The sequence below is a fragment of the Camelus bactrianus genome, chromosome 21 (assembly GCF_048773025.1).
Source record: "Camelus bactrianus isolate YW-2024 breed Bactrian camel chromosome 21, ASM4877302v1, whole genome shotgun sequence".
Lineage (NCBI taxonomy): Eukaryota > Metazoa > Chordata > Mammalia > Artiodactyla > Camelidae > Camelus > Camelus bactrianus.
Genome location: NC_133559.1, coordinates 6889126 through 6908378, shown reverse-complemented (window position 1 = coordinate 6908378; position 19253 = coordinate 6889126). Strand labels below are relative to the sequence as shown.

Here is a 19253-nt window from a genome sequence, read left to right as displayed (position 1 = left end):
TTAGAGAATGAAAGGTTCTTTTCTCCCTCTAGTGGCTTTTTTTCCTATAGCTCTGCATTCTCAGCTTGCTGTGTCTCTGACCAGTGGTTATAGAGCGACCCAGACAAACTTAATAGTTCCCAAGATAGTCATCATTATCATTCTCTCTCCCTATTTTATTTCCTGAGCTAAATTTGGTTAATTCTAGTGACTCAGTTTTACCCTGTAGAGAAATTAAATGCCTATCCCCACCATCCAGGGTGCCTTGTTCAGAAGGCATCTAAGTCCCAACAACACCTGAGACAGGAAACCCTGAGAAATGATAGAGAGGCTTTTAGGACTAAAGATCTGCAGTTAAGGTTTTGAGTTACATGTTTAAATAAGACCTAAGAACACATTGTTTCAGACCTGCAGTGCTCCTGACTGCATTATAGATCTTAGAGAAATAGGATCTGAGAAGATATCTCTGAGTTAAGAAATCAAAGGAGAATTAGAGGATATGGTCATTGCTTCGGGAACCTAATGCAGTTAGTATTTACAGGAGTCTTATTATTCCAGGTCTTAAGCAGTGAGTGCTATTTTTCATTATTTTAGAGGGACAAGTATGATGCTTTTAAGGCTAGTCCCAGAAAGACCAAAACTAGAGTTGTGTAGTAAATAAGATAGGGCATAGGGGGAGCCAGTGTGAAAGATTTAGATTTCAGAGTCATTTCTAGATAGTTTACTTCTGAAGGAAGATGTTAAGTAGAACTCTGGCAAGTACATGCAAGTCCCATATATTTATTTTTAGAGTTTCAGTCCTCCAGGAAGTTACAGATATTTTATTTAGGACTGTCCATTCTCTCAAGCCACTGACAGCAGTACCTTCTTTTGCTTTTACTCTTGACAAGATAGACTGTCACTGGAGTTGTCACATAACCTCCTCTGTTGTAAATCCTCAGATAGCCAGTACCATGTTGTTATATCAGTATCATGAATGGTTCCTTAGCAGCGTGTCATGTGTACCTTGGTTGGACAAGTAGGCTCTACTGCCTTTGCCCTTCTTCCCTTGTCAAGCTAACCCTTTCCTTCTTGAGCTTTTGTGTAAGTAATGAAACACCCCAAAGGAGAGTGAGATGTGTGGAAGATATTTGGAATTTTGATTAAAATCAATGTGATAAAAAACACTCATCTCTTAATTTGCATTTCTAAAGCCAATCAGTATCTTTCTGTCTACATCCTATGTAAGGAATTTAGATGGGAAAGTACTTTTGCTGAGGTTTCATCGTCACTCAATATCTTGATGTCTCCTTTATTTTAGGATTTGGGTGTCTCTGTCTTTCTCTGGGTGAATCAGGACAGACTTAAGTTCCCTTGGATTTTTTTTGTTCAGTGTAGAGAATAAGTTTTCTTAACTTTTCTATGAACTGTCACTGTTGGAAATACCTTAATTTTTCCTTTTCTTTTCTAGTGAGCCAGACCGAGGAAGGCTAACTCCCTCCCCAGACATCATTGTTTTGTCTGATAATGAGGCTTCCAGTCCCCGTTCCAGCTCCCGAATGGAAGAAAGACTCAAAGCAGCCAACCTAGAGATGTTTAAGGTAAAAAAAAAAGAAAAAAAAAGATTTCTTTCTTAATTTCTTGCTTCTGCTATTCTCTTTAATTTGCTGAGAATCCCATTTCCCAGTTTTGGATCTAAATAACTACTTATTGATGAAACTATTCATAAGTGATTCTCAACTCAAAGATATGCCCTTTTAAGGGGGACTGTTAGAATTAAGTGGAGAAGAGAGTTTGAAAAGCATATTCAATATAATTTATCTTTGGAAAATGAAAACTTCATGTTTCCAAATCATGTAAACTCAACTCTTGGCTGAAAGGATACCTTCTGCACTCTGTCCTGGGTTTCAGTTTATAGAAGAATTCCTAAGTTTTTATTTGTTTCTGAAGGAAACGTAACTTCATGAAAGATTTAGAAACATTATTTTAAAGAAAAACAATAGCCCCCTTTGGCCTTACTTCTGTTTTGCCAGGAATCTGGTTAATTAGCATTTACGTGTGGTCTCTCCTTTCATTCTGTAAGCAATTTTTGAGCACCTACTCTATACCAGACACTGTACCATACTGTGTGGTAGGAACGGAAAGATAACAACCCCATGGCCACTTGTGCTTGTGGAAGATGAAGGTTTCAGACCTAAAAGAGAAGATCATCTTGCAGGAAAGGACTCTGAGTACCTGCTACCATAGCTGATAAGTCTCTGTGTTTCCTCAGGGGAAAGGCATTGAGGAACGGCAGCAGCTCATCAAGCAGCTGAGGGATGAGCTGCGATTGGAAGAAGCTAGACTGGTGCTGTTAAAGAAACTGAGACAGAGTCAGCTACAGAAAGAGAACGTGGTCCAGAAGGTAATATGCCCAACAAATAAGGGACTAGCAGAAAGCGAAGAAAAACTGGTTTGAGAATGGGCCGCCCCAGGTAGATGGAGCTGGGTGGCTCGTTCTTCTCTGGTTCCATGATTTTTAGTCTCCAAGAACAGTGATTTTTTTTTTTTTTTTTAATCTTGGGCCTTATTCGAGAAAACCTTGATTCTGATACTCTTATTTTCCCTCCTGGTCAACAGGAGCTTCAGACTGACAAGGAGCTTTAAAAGCCTAGAAGTAGACCAGATTGCTACATGTGATTACTAGCCTTTTCCACTGTCTCATTTTCTCTTCTCTCCCAGACTCCAGTTGTACAGAATGCAGCATCTATTGTTCAGCCATCTCCTGCCCATGTAGGACAGCAAGGTCTATCCAAGCTTCCCTCTCGGCCCGGGGCCCAAGGGGTTGAACCTCAGAATTTGAGAACATTACAGGTATGAGACCCATAGTGGAATCTTAGTGTCAGGGGACTCTGTTATCCTATCTCTGTTTTGGGGCTTTTGTGAGGTTTATAGAAGAACCTGGCTTTAATAGAGGTGTTACTACTATAGATAGTCCTATTGATCCTTTGTGGCATGATTTAGTCTGCAATAGGACAAATAACTAATCTTTTCCCTCTAGTCTTTGTACTCTATAGGTTTCCAGCTTGGCCCTTTTCCATGTAGGGTTAGATAGCTTCTACCAAAAAAGCCAGGGAATTCCTAACCACTAATCAGGTTTTACAGTGATGGTAGATTCATCTCATAGATCAGTAAGGTAGAATTACCAAGTCTGACTATTTTTCTGTGTTTCCATTTGGCTATGTATTTTCCCTTTGGCATTTTGTGGGGCATTTTACCACCTATGACTGTACTTTTTGCTCCTCGTCTCTTTCAGGGTCACAGTGTCATCCGTTCAGCGACCAATACCACCCTCCCACACATGTTGATGTCTCAACGTGTGATTGCACCAAACCCAGCCCAGTTACAGGGTCAGCGGGGCCCACCTAAGCCTGGCCTTGTACGCACCACAACACCCAATATGAATCCCGCCATCAATTACCAGCCGGTAAGGGGGAACCCTAATGTGGAAACAGAGAAGTCTTTTATTTGCTTTCCCTGTTGAAGGGACCATAGATTTTAAGTTTTGAACACTGAGAAAGCCTAGGACAACAAAGGTAATTTTAGTGGGTTGATAGTGATCCCAGAAGTGTAAGCATTGAGGAATTATGTGAATATAATAGTGAAGAGAGGTTATATACAGCAGAGCAGCAGTAAGCTAAAATCTGCCTAGGAGAAAGAGAGGAATTTAGGGAGTAAGTAGCATAAGGTTGTATGACAAAGCAGCCTACATCCTCAGTTATCTCTTAACAGCTTTAGTTCATGACCGGTATCATTCTTTTTTCCTGTGTGCCAGAGTTCTTTTTCAATGAAGAAGTTGGCTACCTCCTGTCTTTTTCTGAGTTTGGGGGAAGCTAAATCATTTCGACTAGAATCAGATAGTATTCTCTGCCATGAAAGTAAGAATTGATCCTTTCTCCCACATACCATCACTGACCCCTATAATCAATCTATTTCAGCAGTCAAGTTCTTCTGTTCCCTGTCAGCGCACAACATCCTCTGCCATCTATATGAACCTTGCCTCCCATATCCAGCCAGGGACCGTGAACAGAGTGTCCTCACCACTTCCTAGCCCCAGCGCCATGACTGATGCTGCCAACTCACAGGCTGCAGCCAAATTGGCCCTTCGCAAACAGCTGGAAAAGACACTCCTGGAGATTCCACCCCCTAAACCACCTGCTCCCTTGCTTCACTTCCTGCCTAGTGCAGCCAATAGCGAGTTCATCTACATGGTAGGCTTGGAAGAAGTCGTACAGAGTGTCATCGACAGTCAAGGTAAGACTGTTTTTTCTGGTCAGTCTTTTTATCTAAGCGAGAGGTTGCCAAACCTGACTGATATGGGCAGAGTTGATCACAGAGCACTGGGTAATATTAAATAATCTTTCCTTACTATTGCCAAACTACCGCCTATCCCTTATTTGGAGGCTGTTTGGGAGCAACAGATCAAAAACCTTTTTGTATGTATATTTTAAGCTTATTATTTTTTATTGTGTATTTTGTATATCTTGCCAATTTTTTGCAACATATTGTTCTTTAAAATTATGCCTAGCATGATGCATGCATAATTTGAAGACTAGAACACTTACTTTTAATGTCAGTGTTTATGTGGCATTGTGCTGCATTATTATATTCAGTCCCTGCCACTTGAATGCTTATAGTTGAGATAATAGACTGATTTGGATAACTATGACCACATAAAAGCTGTAAAACAACACTGAACCAGACTACAGAGTATTAACATCATACAGTCTATACATACGGAAGTTATTAAGCCTGAATTTAATTTCTTTTTTTGTTGTTGTTGTTCTGGGGGGTGGGTAATTAGGTTTATTTATTTATTTATTTATTTTTAGTGGAAGTACTGAGGGTTGAACCCAGAACCTTGTGCATAGTAGGCAGGTACTCTTACTACTGAGCTATACCCTCCCCCCAAGCCTGAATTTCTAAACATATGGATTTAAGGGAACACCTAATAGTAAAGTGCCTAAAGGGCTCAGTATTGACTATAAATAGATCGTGAAGTGAATAATTCAGACACTGATAGGTAAAAATTACAAATAGGGGTAAGTGCAGTCTGAGGTAAAGAGATGCTAAGAAGCAAAGGTATTAGCTGGATTACATGGACCCTTTGGCTGTGAATTGACACTTATTTTCTTAGTGTAATGTAATAGGAAACCAGAAAACTTGGGTTCTTGTCCCAGCTTTGTCATTTAGGAGCTGTGTTTCTTAGACTTAGTTTCCTCATTTGTAAATGGGGATGGTACAGTCTAATTCCCTAATGTTGTTGCAATCAAATGAAATAAAAGTATTTTATAAACTACAGTATTTTATAAATCCAAACCCTCTATATGGGTTGGATATGGGAGGCAAGGTTCATATAGATGACAGTGGATGTTGTCTTCTCAATTCAGCAGAATAAACTCTCAGAAAAAGATTCATCTGATGATGAGAAACAGGAGGTAGAGAGGAAATGTGAAACCGCTGATTATTCTTTTTGTTTGGCATCTAGGGAAAAGCTGTGCCTCACTTCTGCGGGTTGAACCATTTGTTTGTGCCCAGTGCCGCACAGATTTCACCCCTCACTGGAAGCAAGAAAAGAATGGTAAGATTCTGTGTGAGCAATGTATGACCTCCAACCAGAAGAAGGCTCTAAAGGCAGAACACACCAACCGGCTGAAAAATGCTTTTGTTAAAGCCCTACAGCAGGAACAGGTAAGAACTCTGACTTCTTACCAGCCACCTGCCTAGGTTGGGTTTTCCCAAAACGTAGTTCCTTCTAGTTTACAAGAGTTGTCTGTGTGATCCCCGCAGCCCAGGTGATCTAGGTTTCTCATCTAAGTTCTTAGAACCTAGAGGCCTGGGATCCCTTTTTTCCCTCCTTACCAGCCTGTCTTTCCCATTTCCATTTGACTCTTTCTGATTGGGTACGAGCATAGTGACATATAATGGCTGAGGTTAAAGGAAAGGGACAAAAGTCTTGACACTTGGCTTTCCCTGATAGCGCTCAAGAAGTTCCTTTATTCTTGACTTCATTTCCTCAAACAAATGGATTTTGGTGGAAGGGGTTTATATTTGTACTAGAAATCTCTTCGAGAGAAGTAATTATCTGCAGTCCATATTTGACAAAGAAACAACAAAGGAGAAGGTAGATTATAAAAGTGAGATTAGTGAAGAGTGAAGATGAGTGCTACTGGAGTGTGTGAACTCTCCTATAGTATTAATAGAATGAGAGTTTCTCGGAGAAGGGAGGATATGTTGGGAATCTCAGATCCTTTTCCTCTATCCCATTTCCCACCCCGCCACCCATCAGACCCATTAGGGTAACATCATGGGCCTTCTAGAAAATGGATAGACAAGAGTCAAAAATAAAACCTCAGTAACTCATCAGGCTTAATTACATCAGTCAGCTCTGGGTGGGTACCACCACCCAGATGTCTCCAGCCAACTTCTGAGAGCCAGCTTTTTCAGACAGAGGGATTCCTTAATCAGTGAAGCATGTAGATTACTAGTACCCAGAGATCTTAGTGCACCTACCCCACCGGACTCTTGCCTTTTCCATATCCCTCTGACTAGCTCGCAACATTAGAGGTAAGAAGACCTCTAGGTTTTGGTTAGGGAATTGGGTGCTGTCCTGCCCAACTTGACCTGATGACTCCCAACAGGAAATTGAACAGCGATTACAGCAGCAGGCAGCCCTTTCCCCTACTACGGCTCCAGCTGTGTCCAGTGTCAGTAAACAAGAGACCATAATGAGACATCACACGCTTCGGCAGGTGAGGATTTCTCTTGAGGGTTTGTCAGCCATGTATTCCAATCTGTCCTTTCTTCTGTGGGAAATCATACTGTTCTTCTGTACTCCCACACCCTTACCTCCCCTTTTCACCTTCCATCATGGCAAAGTTATGATTACTTGTCCCTCATCGTTGCAGGCTCCACAGCCCCAAAGCAGCCTCCAGCGTGGCATACCCACATCTGCCCGTTCCATGCTCTCCAACTTCGCACAGGCACCCCAGCTGTCTGTGCCAGGTGGCCTCCTTGGTATGCCAGGTAAGAAGGGCTGATCTGAGAACTTTCTCAGGGATTGACAAGTTAGTATGCTGTTCTTTAGCAGCCCCTTCAGGCGAATTGTTCTTTCTTTTGTTTTCTGCTTTCTTTAGGCCCTGCTCCCTTCATTTCTGTTATTCGGCATATATTCGCTAAATCCATATTACATGCCAGGCACAGTGCACTAGGATTTTGGTGGTGAAAATGATATAGTCCCTGCCATTATAAATTTAATATCTAGTGTGCCCTCTCGGTGGGCATGTGATTGTTGATCTCTTTTGGCCATAATGAAGGGTTAACTGTTCTAATCCTGTGAATGATCCAAGGATGCTCCTCCACAGTCAGCAGCTGCAAAACCAAAGCGGATTCAGTAATTCTCTCTTTGTCTTGATTATTTTCTTCTCACCACTATTTTCTCTGACTCTTCTACACCATCCAGTCCATGTTTATTATTCTTGGTAGGACTGAAGTTTTGGAAAGACCTCTTTTCCTAAAGCTTGGGAGCAGGGAGGTAGTTGCTACTGAAATAAATCTCAACTGAGTCTGGACAGATGTAGATAATTTCTGATGTTTCCTCCTCATTGCCAGTTCTGCAGCTCCAGGGTAATGCAGAAGAAGGGGTCATTTCCTCTTTTAATACCTGCCCTCCACTTTTGTCTCCTGGGTCTAGGTGTCAACATTGCATACTTGAACACTGGCATCGGAGGACACAAAGCCCCCAGTTTGGCAGACCGACAGCGGGAATATCTTTTAGACATGATCCCTCCCCGGTCTATATCGCAGTCCATCAGTGGACAGAAATAACGCCTGTTCCACTTGTACTGCCCCAACCTTGAATCCTTTACCCCTCTCCTCTCCCATTGTCCCCAACTTCCGTCGCATGCAGTGCCTGTACTGGTGCCTACCATACACGGAAAACAAAACAGAAAAACAGAAGACAAAAAGTAGAAATCAACAAGAAAACACATGCCCTGCCCCGCCACCTCCCCTTTGTTTCACACTGCTGCGATCTGTTCTTCTGCCGCTCTGTCTTCTCTTCAGTTTTCTTTAACACTGAGGTGGACCCTTGCCTCTGACAGAGGTCAGAATGAGGTCCTGGGGAGAAATGTAAGCCCTCTGACGTGTGTCTAAAGTTCGTTTTTATGCTATAATTATTATCTTTTTTAATGATGTTGTGTGTCCTCCCTTTGTTCAGTGGACGGTTAAACCTTTTTATTTCCCCCCCAGTATTTTTCTTTTTCTCTTTAGTCTTTTTTTTTTTTTTTTTTTTTTTAAACACAAATAACATTCAGTTAAATGATAGCATTGCAGTAGGGTCCCCAACTGCCAAGTAAGACATGACTGAGAGTTTTAGGGGCAGAAATTTTAAATGCACTTAACCCAGGGTTGCGGGGGGCGGCATCAAACAAGAAGGAATAGCACACCAGCTGTGGAGCATCTCTTGGCTGGACAGTTCAGGAGGCAGTGTTTAGTATTGAAGTTGGGCTCTCTAAGGATGAGGGGAAAGAGCCTAGAAGGAGAAGCTTTAGAAGTTAACCACCCTGGAATTGATCCATGAAGAAGGGGGAGAAGGGGGCACGCCGATGAGCATACTGTTGAACCAAGGAGGACTGAGACCAGGTCCTGGCCTTGTGGATGCTGGGGAAGAAGATTGGTCTCCTAACCCCAGTGGAGACAGAGAAGTATGTTACAGGCCAAGTAGCCCAAAATTATTTTGTCTTGCTTTCTTTGTAAAATTCTCCCCTGCCTGCACCTCTTTCTTTTCTTTTTTTGAACTCCTAGCCTGCCCTCAGTAACCACAGCCCACTGTAATATAGAGGAGTGGTGGTTCCCAGCCTGATTTTGCTGGATGTTCTGGAATGGGCATGAGTCAGATGACAAAGGGAGGAGACAGACTTAAAGGAAGGAAGAGGGGTTTCTCTCCCAACAATTGAGACTTTCTCATTCATCTCTCCCTTCACCCTCTGAGTACCAGGAGATGAGGGTGAGGGCACCTGGTCAGGTTGAAGCCCTGCCCTGATGCTGCTGCACTAACTGCAGAGCCAACTGCTCAAAGCCAAACAAGTCATGTCAAAACCAGTCCTGGACCTCTGCTATGAAAGTAGTTGTCTTTTTTCTCCCCAGAATTCTATTAATCGTGCTTTTTTTTTTTTTTTTTTAATTAAGTGCTACTAATGTAGAGAATGAATTGAATTGTGCAATGTTGCTGTTCTGGGGATTGGGGAGATTAGCGTCCCATTTGCCCACACCGTGGGGGAAGGGGGAGGAGACCAGGCTGTTTTTGAGGTAAGCGAAGCCCCTTAAAGGTAGGAGTTTCTGCTCTCCTCATAGTATACACCCACCTGCCTCTCAGCTCTAGAAGCTGCCAGAGTTTGAGTAAGGGATACTCTCAGCAGCGAGGTGTGAAGAGGAGTTTAACATTTTGCCCTTGAAAGCCACCTGGGGAAGTTCCCCCACGTTTATTTTTTAAAATTAAATAATTTTTTAAAGTAAGAAGGCACTTTTAAAGTTAACACACATACAAACTGCACATCTTCCCCGTAAAGTTTGGGGATGGGATGGGAGAAGGAGCTGGAATCAGGCTCAGTTCCCCTGACACTGGCCTCTACTCCCCATACTCCAGAGCCACTGTGGGTGATTATACTGGCCCTACGGGCCTTCCTGGCTTTTTTTCTTTCCTCCCTTCCCCCAAATTCATTGAGCACTTAAAAAGGAGTAGAGATGCAGCCCGTGTCTGGGCTCCCTCAGTGGTGAAATGATGTGGAAGCGAGACGCTAGTAACAGGTAGTGATGGGGTCGTTTCGAGTATTTTTCTGGGGAATGTGGAACCCCTGACTGTAAGTGGTGGGAGAGGGAGGGGGGGTTAATGGAACTGGGTCTGGGATTATTTTAAAATTATATATATATATATAAAGATATATTCTTACATCTTTTCTTTGCCCTCTGTGCTTTGAAAGCACTGGAGAAATCGTTTGGTTTTGCTTTTCTCTCTTCCACGAAATTGGAAGCTTTTTTTAAAAATGTTTTCCCTGTAAGTCATCTTGCCTTATGGCATGTCTGTCTAGCCTCTTCCTCACCGCCCCACCCACCCATGATGAAGTGCCATTTCTGTTATGTCTCCCCTCCCCCAGCTCAGAGGTGCTCAGAGGTACAAGGTGCCCAAGTTTGTCAGTTGAGATTAAAAGTAAGGAACAGAGAATGTGCAATACCGTCTGGCTGGGGGCTGTCCCTGCCCTGAGCTGAGTCCCTTCCCTGGGAGCCAGGCCACCTTTGAATGGGGTTTGGAAGTTAAGATGTGTAGAGATGGGGATGATGAGGAAGGAAGGCCTGTAGTCAGTGCCTGCCAGGGTACTGAGGGGAGAGGGTGGAGTCTTCCCTGTTTTTATCCCCTCAGGGTCAGCTACGTAGAGGCTGCTTGTTGCTAGTATAGCTCCATGACCCTTTGCTCAGTCACTGAGGTTTGATTTCTTATCTTCTCTTCTCCCCATTTTCACACCTTTCCTAGGGATTAGTGATGGGGTGAGGTTCCCCTAATCATGGTAAAGTATTAGCCTTCCACCTCCTCCCCTTCACCCCTCTCCCCTGTCCTTCTGTCTTCCTCATTTCTCTACTGTTTTCATCACTGATTGCCTCGTGTCCCTCCAAGTCTGTTGCTGTCCATCCCCAGGTCTTGGGCCCTATAGACACTAAACCTCATGCCCTAAAGATTGGAGGAAAGACCTTTTGCTCAGAGTTTTTTCCTTTATCCCTAGAGCAGTGAAGCTCAAGGTGATACTAGAGTGAGCATCCCACCAGCTCTGCCTGGCTTCCTCCATCCCCAGAGGCTTTAAGAATAGTTTATGGACAGTGGCTTACTCCCTAGAAGCCTGAAACAGGGGTGGATGAGCGGTAAGGCTTAGGTAAAGGTGAGGGACAGAGGTCCTTATTTGTCAAATTTTTTTTCTTTTTCTTTTTTCTTTTCTTTCTTTCTTTCTTTTTATTATTTTTTATTTTATTTTATTTTATTTTTTGTCATTTGACCACAGCATCTGGACTTCCTTCATCCCTGGAATAAGTATTTTTTCCACATTTTTGGATGTATGTATGGTAGACAATTTTTTTTTAAGACACAGAGATAAATGTTTTCCTGCTTTGGTTACCTTTCCTTTCCCCTTTAAAAGGAATTAGCTATAGAACTGCTTTGTAAAGATGCTTCTTGATATTTTACTTTTGTTCCTTTTCCCCAACCACTTCCTTTTCTCCCCGCTCCTCCAGAAGGCATAACCTTCTTTCCACACCCCCCACCCCAACCCCAGTCCTAGGCTCCCTTCCCCTCCAACAAGACCTTCATTAGCTTATGATATTTGCTGCCGAGATGTTATAACAAGGACTCATTCGTGTATATAAGCTATTTCTTGATCCATTTAAAAAGAATTGTACATTGTGTAGAAAAAAAAAAAACCTGAAAAAGAGAAAAAAAAGCCCTAGCCATGGATATTGTGAAACTGTGTTACGTCATTTTGTAATGTGCCCGTTTGTGTATGATCCGTGCAAAAGGGTTTCTGGGGAAGGGGAGGGGGTAGGGAGGCAGGGCTGTGGAGGGTGGGTAGGGGAGTGGGCCGGGCCCAGCACACTGAGACTGGCAGCTGCTCCAACCCCATCCCTCCTTAGAGATGCCACCTCCCCCACCACCCACCCCTAATTTGTGCCTTGCCTCCCCACCCTGGAGTAGTCCCTCCGGGTCACCAGCACTGCCTTGGCAGAGCCCACTCCCTACCCTAACTTGCCCACCCTCCCTATCCCCCAGCATTAGGTTGAAACTGTGGGGAAGTGCTGGGGGTTGGGAGGTAGCCGAGGAATGGGGCAGTTCCCGGGGGCATTGAAACCAAGTATTATTATGAATTGTAATTGTATTTGCACTGTTTTTTTTTTTTTTCCTCTGATTGCATCAGCATATATACAATATACCTATATAACAAAATTCAGTGTCAAGCTTTCTTATGCAAGGGATTTCCCCCACCCCCCAAAAAAGAACCTAGTTTCATGGGCCTTTGAAGGTGGATTGTCAGGGGATGATAGAAATCATTTTAACAAGTCATCCTTAGAAAGTCTCCTCAAGGGAGAGCCATATCCATCTGCATACAGTTTTAGGCTTTGTAAATTGGGGTCAGGCTGGGTTACTGTGAAAGCTAAGGCTCCAGTCCAGACTGTGGAGAGGAAAGAGGACCATAGCACAAAGGGGTGGGGTGGTAGCACAGCCTGGGACCTGGGGTCTAGCCCCAAGTTCTCCTGCTAACCTGCCATGTGACCTTTGGTAAAGTTAATTTTCTGGGTCTCAGTTTTCTTATTTGTTAAGTGATGGCAGACAGGGGGGATCATTGGCCACCAAGTTTAAAATTATTCTGTGCTTCCTTCCCAACCCACAAAACGAAACAAAACAACTTAAGGTGAGGAAAGTGTTGGGCTGAAAACCCAGGGAGGAAACCAAAGTGACTCGTGTTGAAGTGGGTGTGTGTGTGACAGTGCCCTTGGGGAGCTGCCAGGCCCCTGCTATGATTATGATTTGGGAAAGGCAGCAGAGTGATGTTTAGGACATCAGTCAGACCTGTGACATCTTTGCCCTCATGCCTCTAGTCATCCCAAGAGCAGGGACCAGGCTGCAAACCCACCTCACAAACAGCTGCCCTGGAGGGTGGTTGACCAGTGAAGGCCCAGGCGGTGGCACTCACACCCTTTGTGAGCTACAGGATGCAGAACTTCCCCCATCTGAGGAGAGCTCAGATAGAGTCCACATCTTGTCTCCTTCCCTCAGATCTCATCGGAACCCCCTTAAGGCAGCTGTCTCACAGCTGTCACCTTCAGGGGCCCAAGTCCCCACAGCCTGGGCTGAGTACTCCCATACTCTTTAGGTTCTTGGCTGGTAAAGCCTGGAGAGAAAACAGGATGATGGGTGAAGCCCTGGTGAAAGCGGAAGGATAGACTGGGGGTGGGGGGTGGGGAGCAGGGAGGTGGGATGGGGAATGGCCTTCTGTGAATGGGGTGGGTGGGAGGGGAACAAGACCCTTTTGCACAACTCTCTTTAAGTTTCCTTTTTTTAAAAAAAAAAACTCATTCTAATTTTCTGCATTGTGTTTGGGAATTAAAATGAAAAAAACTAAGACCAATAGAAACTGGTTTTCAAAAAGGCAAATACACTCCCATCTGTTTCAGATGCTGCTGAGCATTTCAGCAGTGACAGAGTCAAATAATAAGCTAATTTTTGGAGAAAGGATTAAAAGAAAAAAAAACTTTGTAATATTTATCACTTGCAAGCTATGTTTAATAAAGAAAGGAATGGTTTCTAAACTTTCCTGTGGCTTGTGCTTTAGTCTTGGTAGGGGTGGGGGCGTCAGTTTGGTGGGAGAGTTTAAGGGGTGATTGGGAGATGACCTATGGCTCGTACTCCCTCCAGTCAATGGAGTACCCTTTACTTTGTACACTTTTCTTCAGTTGGGATGATTAAGTCTTTACCTACGTCTGTATTCTTGTTCCTGTCCACCTTTATGTAGATCCAATGTTCTGGAAGCCACTGAACCCACTTTAATTACCTGATGACTCGGGGTCTAAAGGCATTTGGAAGGAGGCTGCATTTAACCCAGATGCTAGATCTCCATTCTGTACTAAGGAGAGGTGTCCCCTAGCCATCCTTGGCTCTTCCCATCACACTGCTCTAGTCTCTAAACGAAATCCTTTATAGCTTGCTGGTTTCTCCAGGTGAGGACCTTAAACAATGGCTCACACTGTTCTTTTCTTAGCAAACTGCAGAATATAGTTTCTTAGTCTGAAGGCAGCATCCCCTGAAGAACTTGGAACTGCTCTGTCTTACCACCACGACACCCCACATTTTCCTTTCAGTCTAGAACATTAACCAGATCCTAATTTATTTTTTCCATTTGGTTTATTTCCAACAAAGCACTTAGACCAGGCCCACCCAGAGGAGAGGATACCATCTCCTCGATGACTTGAAGTTTGGGGCTGTTCTTAACCCCTTGAACCCCTGCCACATTTCTGAGTTACAGCTGCTTCTGCCCTTTACGCAGAAGGAGCATTTGTGGAGGGGCAGGGCCCAGCCTTGCTGGAGCCTTGTCATTGGTACTAGCGTCATCCTACAGGAGCACAGAGGGGACAGAGTTTGGGGTCCCCTAAGCCCTAGGTTTTCCTTTTTCCAAGACCCTCCCCCACTTTTGGCACAATACCAGACAGCCCTAGAGGGAGAGACAGATTGAGGGAGAGCCTCGGGTTTTGGTTCTAGGGTATAGTAGCACTGGATGAGGAGAGACCAGGGGGCCAGGGGGCCATAGGTCAGCAGAGGGAAGAGTGGGAAAGAGGTGCTCTGTGCAAACCTAGAATTGAGGGGAATAGAGGCTGGGGTGTTCCACAGCCTCTGTGCTCATGTGACAGGGGGTTCAAGGCCGCCAAAACCTCAGCTCAAGCTATTCTCTCCATACAAAAATAGAAACCAGATTGGGAGGAATGTCCCCTGAAAAGGGACCGATGCTGGAAAGGGGGAGATGGGCATTTGGTCACTCAGAGGAACAGCACATGTGAACTCAGATGTTCAGTGCTCTTCTGTTGTTGGGACAAGGGGGCAAGGAACTCAGCAGCCCCTTTGCAAACCTGCTTCTTCAGATCACCAGGAAGGCCAGTCGCCTGTCCCTGGGTCACACTTCAGCTTAGGCATGAGGAGACAGAAATGGGTTTCAGACAGGGGGGTTTGAGTTGGAAGATGGAGGTGATGACAGAGCCCCTCGCCCTGCCTCCCCTTGTTGGGGGAGCCCTGAAAGCTGTCTGTCTTTGGGCAGGTTCCTGTTTGGATCAAGAGGATTTACTGGGTGAAGTCATGAGGCAGGAGTAGCGGGTTGGGGAGAACGCCCACTTGAGCACGGCTTAGTCTGAGGTTATGTGGTTTGTTGAGGAGGACAGTTTCCCCCATTTCTTGAGGAAAAGTTAGAAGCAGAGAAGCCACACCTTCCTCTCGCCCTGTGGTCAGGCTACCCCTCCCCAGACGGGCTGAGGGACCTTTGGTTCTTTTCTGACTCCGGGGTGGCAGGGAAAGGTGAGGGAGGTAGATTCGTTGGTGGGGCTGGAGTTGGTGGCATCTGGGAGGGACCCAACTTGGAGAGCCCTGGGTTAAGGGTGACTGCTCCACAGTCACCTGAGGGTCAGGAGACGGTCAGGCCTCGGCCTCAAGCACACCGCTCCCCCTCATCTGCTCCTCCTCACTTGAATCCCCTCACCTGGGTGATGAGTTCAGTCTTCTCCCCCGGCTTTCTCCCACTTGGAGCCTGGCGTCTGTGGCGTGCAGCTCTGTCCATGGCAGTCTGAGGCACTACCCAGCACTCCCGAGACCCCTGTCTGCAGAAGAGGCTGCCCAGATAGGAAGGGTCAGCACCACGACCTGTCTGAGGCGTCCCTCTGGCTTAGCATCCATCGGCCCCGGCCCTTCATCCTGTTCCACACTCCCCTGGGGGCCTCGCCTTGTGTGCAGGATGGCAGGGATCTGGCTCTGGCCACTTCTGCCACCTGTGAACCCCGGTGCTCTCTACCCGGCTTCGTGCAACCCACTCGGCCGCCTCCCGCTCCTGGTACCATGCACCTCTGAGAAGAACTGGTGCTCCTTCCTTGCCTCAGTCTCCTTCTTTGTAAAATGGATTAGTAATGGATAAAAAGCTCTTACTCTTTGGGCCTGTGCCACCATAGTGCAGACTGTCTTCCTAGCCGTTTTCCACATTAGCCATCTGGTCCTTACCTGTGTCTCCAGCCCAGAAGGAGGCAGAGGAGGCAACGATGAGGGCAGCCAGGCCCACGTGGACGCCCACCACAACCCCAGGCAGTGAGCTGCTCTCATCCTGGCTGCAAGAGCACCCAGCCTTGGACCCTGTGGACACAGTGCCATCTGAGGACCAGGCAAAAGGCAAAGCCCAGCCCCTCCTCCTCCTCAAAGACTGACAGCCGTGGGTCCTACAGGAGGGGCCTGCTCTGACCCCAGGCCTGCTACCCTCCTACTGGACCCCACTCAGCAGGGCTGACCAGAGGCACATCACATAGAAAGACAAAGCGGGCACTGCTGTTACCATCCCCATTGCCACTGAATGCCTGGAGCTTGATCTCATAGAGGGCGGCTGGCTCTGGGGGGAGCAGGGTAGTGTGAGGCAAACAGGCCTGTGTGGGCCAGGAAGCTCAGTGCCTGGGGCGAGACCACACTGAGGAGGGGGACTGAGGGAGGCCTCACCCAGATCTGTGTAGAGGAAGGAACTGACAGTGCTAGCCGGGAGCAGGGGCCCCTCAAAGTGGGCAGCCAGCAGCTTGCAGTGAGTTTAAAGCCCTGGATGGGCCCCATCTGGGGTGGCAGCTCCCAGGAGGCCTGCACAGAGGTGGCATTGAGCACTTTGGTGGAGAAGCCCAGGGCGGCAGGAGCTGCAGAGGAAATGGGATGAGGTGGTTGCATCCCTGCCGGCCTGAGGCCAGGGCTCTACAGGGCTGGAGAGGTGGTCACTCACTGCTGCCCATGGTGGAGGCGTGGATGGAGACAGAGTCCTGGCTGGAACCCTCTGCTGAGTAGGCCCACAAGTGGATGGAGTAGGCTGTGGCAGGCTCCAGGTTGGAGAAGACATGCTCAAAGGTGCCTTTGCCCACGGCCTCTTGGAGCTCCGGGCCAGCTGGCTCTGAGGAACAGAGCAGCTTGGCAACCAGCATCCCTTTCCCTCACTACAAACATCCCCCACCCCCACAAAGTGGGCACGAAGCCCCAGCCAGGCCTCCAAGGAGGGCAGGGAAGGGGGCTGCAGAAGTTGGAGCCAGGATAAGAAAGGCTGAGGGTGAGAAAGGGGCTGATGAGCAGAAGGAAGTAGCAGAGGACCACATACCCAGAGGCCCGGCCAGAGCCCAGACAGGTCTGGGGGTCACTAAGAGTGAGAGGAACTTACCCAGAGACACCCCCAGCTGGAGGCAGAGTGGACTAGGTCCAGGGACTCCTATCCAGCCACCCACACCCACCTCCCACAGGCTGGAGGTGCAGCACGTAGCCGATGACGTCCCCGTTAGAGGTGGGTGGTTCCCAGGACACCCGAATGGCAGAGGTGGAGAGAGTCACTGCCTGCAGGCCCTGGGGACAGGGGGTGGCTCTGGGTCCCCTGTCACAGCCAAGCGGGCACTGGCCTGATTGGAGCCTGCACTGTTCTCTGCCACGCATTGGTAGATGGCCTCGCCCTTGGCTGAGAGCTCCGCCAGCATCAGTGTGCTAGGGAAAGACACATGCAGCCGCTGGGGGCTCCTTCCCGCCGAGCCCCCTCCCCCAGGGGGGCGGCGAGACCCACAGACCTGCCCGGAGACAGGACACACCACCTGTGTGTGGGTATTGCTTGTATGAAACAGGCAGGACAGAGCCTCCTGTGGGTGGGGGTATTGCAGGGGGTTGTGTGGGCTGCAGAGAGTAGAGGTAGAGTGTTTTGTGTAGGTGGGGTGGAGGGGTGGGACAGCGGTACCTCGGGTACCTGTTGTTGTGGGTCAGCCGAATGTTATTCCCAGGACTCAGCCCCTTCCCATTCTTCAGCCAGACCAGCAGGGGCTCAGGGACGCCCTGGGCCACGCAGGTGAAGATGGCGCTGCTGCCTGGAGGCTTGGACAAGGACTGCGGCCACTGGACAAACTCGGGGGGAGCTGGGCAGGCAACGGCAGGTGGATGAGGCCTGGCCTCTTGTCTTCCTCCTGCCCCTGCCCCTCTCCCCATCCAGGTTCCCATGGGGTGAGGACCCTCCCTGGCTGGCCCTTGGGGCTCACCCTGCACGAGCAGGACACCCTGTGCTGTGCGTCGGATCCGGATACCCGGCCGATTGGCTGCACAGACATAGATGCTCGAGTGCTGGACCAACACATCAGAGATCATGAGGTTCCCGGTGCCCAGGACTTGGATGCCCTCCACGCCGATGGAGCGGCCGTCTGCAGGGAGGCAAGGGGTCAGAGCTGGGAAAGGGCAAAGGACTGGGGGCTCTGGGAGGCAGAGTGACTGCCCACCCAGGCGGCTTCAGGAGACTAGTGGCCGTGGGTGGCTGGTGGCGATGCATCCCAGCACTGCTGTTTGGTGCACCACGAGCGTCAGGTTCTGTGGCCCGGACAGGATCTCTGGCTCCTGCAGCAGCCGCGGGGCTCCCACTGCAAGGTGGAAACAGCAAGTTGAGGGGATCAAGAAACGGACTCTCCCCCTGCACCCAGGATGCATTTCTGGAGCCCCCTACTAGTCCTCGAGTGACCAGACCTCAGAGCGGTTGCTGTTTTACTTCCAGTTTACAGATTAAGAAAATTACCTGCCCAAGGTCCTATGGCAGTAAGTACAGGTATCTCGTTTTATCTTGCTTCATAGGTACTGCTTTTTACAAATTGAAGGTATGCAACAACGCTGCGTTATCAGATGATGGTTAGCAATTCTAGCAATCAACTTAAAAAAAAAAGGCATGTACATTGTTTATTTAGACATAATGCTATTTAATAGGCTACAGTATAGTGTAAACATGATTTTTACATGCACTGGGAAACCAAAAAAAATTTGACTTTTTTTTTTTTAATGTAACTCGTTTTATTACCATATTTGCTGTGGTCTGGTATCGAATGCACACTACCTCTGAGGTCTGCCTGTATCAGGGCTAAGAAGACTTGGCATACTAAGCAGGCCCCAAGTTAAACTGGAGGGGTGGAGAGAAGAGGGGGCCCAGGGTACCCCCAGATGGCATGTATCAGTGTCAGAACATGAACTGCCCAGGCAGGGTCAGGAGCCTTGTCCCCTTCCCTAAGTCGCCCACAGAGCTGGCAGGAGACCCCTCCCTCAAAAAGAAAGTCAGGCCCCGCTGAGAACTCAGCCTGTCTCAAATGCTCAGTAAAGATGCAAATGTTTTTTGAAATATGCTGCTCTTTTGGTCTAAAGCATATCTTCATTTTATACCACCTTCTCCCATCTTATTATTCAGCAAATCATCCCTGGGGGTGCTGCCGTGTGCCAGGCACTCTTCTCACACTGGGGTACAGCTGTGACCAACAGGGCAGAGGGGCCTTTGTTTTCCTTTATCTTGTCACCCCCATTTTGCCACTTTGTATTTCATGAGACTTTGTGACATATCTTTAACCTTTTCATAAATGTCCATATTAAGAATTTCTCATATAAAATTTTGTCTCTAAAATGACAGTTTCTCAAGGACTGCTATAAAGTCTTCCACATCTTAGAA

At 47.1% G+C, this 19253-nt stretch overlaps 1 protein-coding gene and 1 long non-coding RNA gene across 5 annotated transcripts in view; one reads left to right on the top strand and one right to left on the bottom strand.

Moving 5' to 3' along the window:
- GATAD2B (GATA zinc finger domain containing 2B) overlaps positions 1 to 13344 on the top strand; it is a 73049-nt gene extending 59705 nt beyond the window's left edge. The window contains exons 3-11 of one of the 3 annotated variants that reach the window (XM_074349465.1): positions 1430 to 1559; positions 2231 to 2362; positions 2680 to 2811; positions 3254 to 3424; positions 3939 to 4251; positions 5486 to 5688; positions 6639 to 6749; positions 6906 to 7023; positions 7691 to 13344. In XM_074349465.1, the coding sequence (XP_074205566.1) occupies positions 1430 to 1559; positions 2231 to 2362; positions 2680 to 2811; positions 3254 to 3424; positions 3939 to 4251; positions 5486 to 5688; positions 6639 to 6749; positions 6906 to 7023; positions 7691 to 7824 (1444 nt within the window). In that variant the 3' untranslated portion in view covers positions 7825 to 13344. Of the gene's footprint in view, positions 1 to 1429; positions 1560 to 2230; positions 2363 to 2679; positions 2812 to 3253; positions 3425 to 3935; positions 4252 to 5485; positions 5689 to 6638; positions 6750 to 6905; positions 7024 to 7690 lie in introns of all 3 variants that reach the window. The other 2 variants (XM_074349464.1, XM_074349466.1) reach the window with 2 other exon arrangements.
- Positions 13345 to 14961: 1617 nt separating this feature from the next.
- Positions 14962 to 18751, bottom strand: LOC141574361 (uncharacterized). 2 transcript variants are annotated; one of them, XR_012501314.1, is made up of 4 exons: positions 17818 to 18751; positions 16539 to 17697; positions 15788 to 16455; positions 14962 to 15405 (listed from the first exon to the last, which is right to left on the bottom strand). It is a non-coding gene; the product is annotated as an uncharacterized LOC141574361 (long non-coding RNA). The 2 variants fall into 2 exon arrangements; XR_012501313.1 differs by having other exon boundaries at positions 15788 to 17697.
- Positions 18752 to 19253: the final 502 nt, after the last annotated feature.